General features: G+C 48.0%; 1 protein-coding gene across 1 annotated transcript in view; it reads right to left on the minus strand.

The window, feature by feature from the left end:
- Positions 1-5,000, minus strand: part of plod3 (procollagen-lysine, 2-oxoglutarate 5-dioxygenase 3) — a 59,327-nt gene that overhangs the window by 3,784 nt on the left and 50,543 nt on the right. Inside the window, exons 16-17 of the mRNA XM_045701714.1 lie at positions 3,922-4,068; positions 1,405-1,530 (exon numbers count right to left, since the gene is read on the minus strand). Coding sequence (XP_045557670.1) covers positions 1,405-1,530; positions 3,922-4,068 — 273 coding nt within the window. The remainder of the gene's footprint in view (positions 1-1,404; positions 1,531-3,921; positions 4,069-5,000) is intronic.

Raw genomic sequence — 5,000 nt, forward strand, 5'->3', positions numbered from 1 at the left:
ATACCAGGAAGTAACTACCTTCTAAAACTACAACTATGGTCAGATACCAGGAAGTAACTACCTTCTAAAACTACAACTATGGTCAGATCCCAGGAAGTAACTACCTTCTAAAACTACAACTATGGTCAGATACCAGGAAGTAACTACCTTCTAAAACTACAACTATGGTCAGATACCAGGAAGTAACTACCTTCTAAAACTACAACTATGGTCAGATACCAGGAAGTAACTACCTTCTAAAACTACAACTATGGTCAGATACCAGGAAGTAACTACCTTCTAAAACTACAACTATGGTCAGATACCAGGAAGTAACTACCTTCTAAAACTACAACTATGGTCAGATACCAGGAAGTAACTACCTTCTAAAACTACAACTATGGTCAGATACCAGGAAGTAACTACGTTATAAAACTACAACTATGGTCAATAACCTGTTCCTGAGTAATACACTTTAACCTGTTCCTGAGTAATACACTTTAACAATAACCTGTTCCTGAGTAATACACTTTAACAATAACCTGTTCCTGAGTAATACACTTTAACAATAACCTGTTCCTGAGTAATACACTTTAACAATAACCTGTTCCTGAGTAATACACTTTAACAATAACCTGTTCCTGAGTAATACACTTTAACAATAACCTGTTCCTGAGTAATACACTTTAACAATAACCTGTTCCTGAGTAATACACTTTAACCTGTTCCTGAGTAATACACTTTAACAATAACCTGTTCCTGAGTAATACACTTTAACCTGTTCCTGAGTAATACACTTTAACAATAACCTGTTCCTGAGTAATACACTTTAACAATAACCTGTTCCTGAGTAATACACTTTAACAATAACCTGTTCCTGAGTAATACACTTTAACAATAACCTGTTCCTGAGTAATACACTTTTATTAGCATGTTGATACATAATACTTCAGTAATTGCATTTTAATTGCATAGCAATGAGATGAGAGTTTTTGTAACTACTGTACACAAGAGGAATAGTGACTTCCTTATTCCACTTCTGTAATAACTCCCTTATTATGCCATGAAGACATTTCCAAAGTCCTATGTATCAACAATGTTGCTATGGTAATAATGAACTGATTAGACATGTAAAGGAAAGAGCAGCTGTTCTTAATGTTTTGTTTACTCAGTGTATATTTACACTAATTCAACTGTTTTATTTTTCCATGAAATAAATATATATTTGTTTTGAAATAACTTGCATACCTTCAAAATACTTAAAAAAAAAAAAAAATGATTGATTCGTTTTTCTGAAACCTGTATTCGATATCAAAGAAACGAGTCGCCTTTTAGTGTGAACTCTATTAGATTACTTGAATATTTGAAAAGTTGGTCATTTTCAAATAAACCCCAAACTACAACCCGTCCAGGTGTGGCGTGTACCTGGTAATCCAATCCCTTGTTGTTGAGCGCTACGTTGATGGTGAAGGTGGAGGAGTCATGATGCGGACGGAGAGATGGCTGTTCGTCTGGACGATACCGGACCACAAAGTTCATCACCGCCTGGGCCTGGGGGGGGGGGGGGGTTAAAGGTCGTCATTTATACAAGGACCTGTACATAGCCAAACATTATAGTCTCAGAGGAAGCTGGTTTAATGTTGGTATCCTGTTTGTCCTTGCCATGAACATGCTGGTGAAGTCAGCTGCGGTGGAATGCAGAGAGCCTCTGACCAAGTCTGGTGTGGGACGACCTATCAGAGCATTCATGGACAACCTGACTGGTACGACAACCTATCAGAGCCTTCATGGACAACCTGACTGGTACGACAACCTATCAGAGCCTTCATGGACAACCTGACTGGGACGACAACCTATCAGAGCCTTCATGGACAACCTGACTGGGACGACAACCTATCAGAGCCCTCATGGACAACCGGACTGGGACGACAACCTATCAGAGCCCTCATGGACAACCTGACTGGGACGACAACCTATCAGAGCCCTCATGGACAACCTGACTGGGACGACAACCTATCAGAGCCCTCATGGACAACCGGACTGGGACGACAACCTATCAGAGCCTTCATGGACAACCTGACTGGGACGACAACCTATCAGAGCCTTCATGGACAACCTGACTGGGACGACAACCTATCAGAGCCCTCATGGACAACCTGACTGGGACGACAACCTATCAGAGCCCTCATGGACAACCGGACTGGGACGACAACCTATCAGAGCCTTCATGGACAACCTGACTGGGACGACAACCTATCAGAGCCTTCATGGACAACCGGACTGGGACGACAACCTATCAGAGCCTTCATGGACAACCGGACTGGGACGACAACCTATCAGAGCCTTCATGGACAACCTGACTGGGACGACAACCTATCAGAGCCTTCATGGACAACCTGACTGGGACGACAACCTATCAGAGCCCTCATGGACAACCGGACTGGGACGACAACCTATCAGAGCCCTCATGGACAACCGGACTGGGACGACAACCTATCAGAGCCTTCATGGACAACCGGACTGGGACGACAACCTATCAGAGCCTTCATGGACAACCTGACTGGGACGACAACCTATCAGAGCCTTCATGGACAACCGGACTGGGACGACAACCTATCAGAGCCTTCATGGACAACCGGACTGGGACGACAACCTATCAGAGCCCTTCATGGACAACCTGACTGGGACGACAACCTATCAGAGCCTTCATGGACAACCGGACTGGGACGACAACCTATCAGAGCCTTCATGGACAACATCCGTCCCAGGAAGTAGGTGGATTTTGAAGGGGTTGGAGAAGCTCGCCACCTGGGCACGGGTGAGCTTCAAGCCAGCGAAGTCTAGCTTCCTGGTGCTGAAGACAGTGGACAAGTTCCACTTCCGCCATTCGAGAGACACAGATCCCATCGTTCACAGAGAAACCGGTGGAGAGTCTGTTTGAGAGCAGCCGACCGACCAAGAGCTGGTAGTGTGATTGGCTGCAGTGGACAAGTCAGGTTTACCTGGCAAAGTTCGTAGGCCTGGATATACCAACATGGTGTCTTCCCACAGATTCTCTGGATCCTCCTTGTCTACGAGGCCCTGATCTCTACAGTCCAGAGAAGGGTTAACAGCTACCTCAGCAAATGGCTGGGAATCAAAGCCTCAGCAGCATCTCCATGTCCTGTGAGAAGAACAGACTGAAGCTACCCACCAGCAGCCTGAATGAGGAATTCATGGTGAGCCGTACAGGGAGGTGCTGCGACACTAGGAGACAAGGGGACCCGGAAGTCTCCTAGGCCGGGATAGAGGTGAGGACAGGAAGCCCAAGGGAAAGACCGGCGGAAGCTGCTGCAGGAGGAAGTGCAAGCAGCAGTCGAAGGGGGAGCGAGCCGGCAGGATGGTCGGAACGAGGCAACAAGGAGCCTGGACAAGACGGGAGCAAGCGGTGGAGCGTAAGGTCATATGGACCCGAGCTTTGGAAAGCCTCAGCGCAGACATTTTTTTGATCCAGGTAGTCTACAATGTTCTACCAAGCCCATCTAACCTGTTCTGCAGGTCGATTCACCATCGTACCCTCTGTTAGCTGAAGAGATAACCCTGGAGCCAGGTGAGAGTCGATACCGCTGGTGCCACGACCAGGTAACTAAAGCCATCGTGGATACCATCTGCAGTGGAAACAGCAAATCAAAGCGGGCCGTCGCATTTGTCAGAGCCAGGGGGAAGCCAACACCGCCTACCAGAACCTCCACAAGTCTTCTCACAACAGCTGAAGACTGGGAGCTGAGCACATTGAGGAGACCAATGAAAGAAAGAGGACAAAGAACGAGGACTTGATGGAGCAGGAGAGCAAGGTCATTACTGATGATATGTCTAAAAAAACAAGTCCTCTTTACTGTAATGTGATTTGTGGATTCAGATAAAGTATTTAACGTGTGTGTGTGTGTCTGTGATTGTGTGTACCTTGGGGTAGTACCCTGGGTAGAGTTTCTCAGTAACAGGGCTGATGTATTCTTTCAGAAACTTGAGCCACTCCTTCTCAAAGCCAATCTGGTTCATGTGAATGTCCACAGTAGGGACGTTCTCATAGCCCCCTGCAAGACGCTCGTCCTGGAAAACACAGAAGAGACATGTTGAGCAAAGAGACAGAGTCGTCACAGACACTCTCTCTCCCTCTCATAGGTCATCCTCCTCCTCCTCCTCCTCTCTCCCTCTCATAGGTCATCCTCCTCCTCCTCCTCTCTCCCTCTCATAGGTCATCCTCCTCCTCCTCCTCTCTCCCTCTCATAGGTCATCCTCCTCCCTCTCTCTCTCTCTCCTCCTCCTCCTCTTCTTCTTCCTCTCTCCCTCTCATAGGTCATCCTCCTCCCCCTCTCTCTCTCCTCCTCTCTCCCTCTCATAGGTCATTCTCTCTCTCTCTACCTCTCATAGGTCATCCTCCTCCTCCTCCTCTCTCTCTCCTCCTCCTCCTCTTCCTCCTCTCTCCCTCTCATAGGTCATTCTCTCTCTCTCCCTCTCATAGGTCATCCTCCTCCTCCTCTCTCCCTCTCATAGGTCATCCTCCTCCCCCTCTCTCTCTCCTCCTCTACTTCTTCCTCTCTCCCTCTCATAGGTCATCCTCCTCCCCCCTCTCTCTCTCCTCCTCCTCCTCCTCTCTCCCTCTCATAGGTCATCCTCCTCCTCCTCTCTCCCTCTCATAGGTCATCCTCCTCCTCCTCTCTCCCTCTCATAGGTCATCCTCCTCCCCCCTCTCTCTCTCCTCCTCCACTTCTTCCTCTCTCCCTCTCATAGGTCATCCTCCTCCCCCTCTCTCTCTCCTCCTCCTCCTCCTCTCTCCCTCTCATAGGTCATCCTCCTCCTCCTCTCTCCCTCTCATAGGTCATCCTCCTCCCCCTCTCTCTCTCCTCCTCCACTTCTTCCTCTCTCCCTCTCATAGGTCATCATCCTCCTCCTCCTCTCTCCTCTTCCTCTTCTTCCTCTCTCCCTCTCATAGGTCATCCTCCTCCCCCTCTCTCTCTCCTCCTCCTCCTCCTCTCTCCCTC

Source organism: Salmo salar, chromosome ssa18, assembly GCF_905237065.1.
Source record: "Salmo salar chromosome ssa18, Ssal_v3.1, whole genome shotgun sequence".
Taxonomy (NCBI): Eukaryota; Metazoa; Chordata; class Actinopteri; order Salmoniformes; family Salmonidae; genus Salmo; species Salmo salar.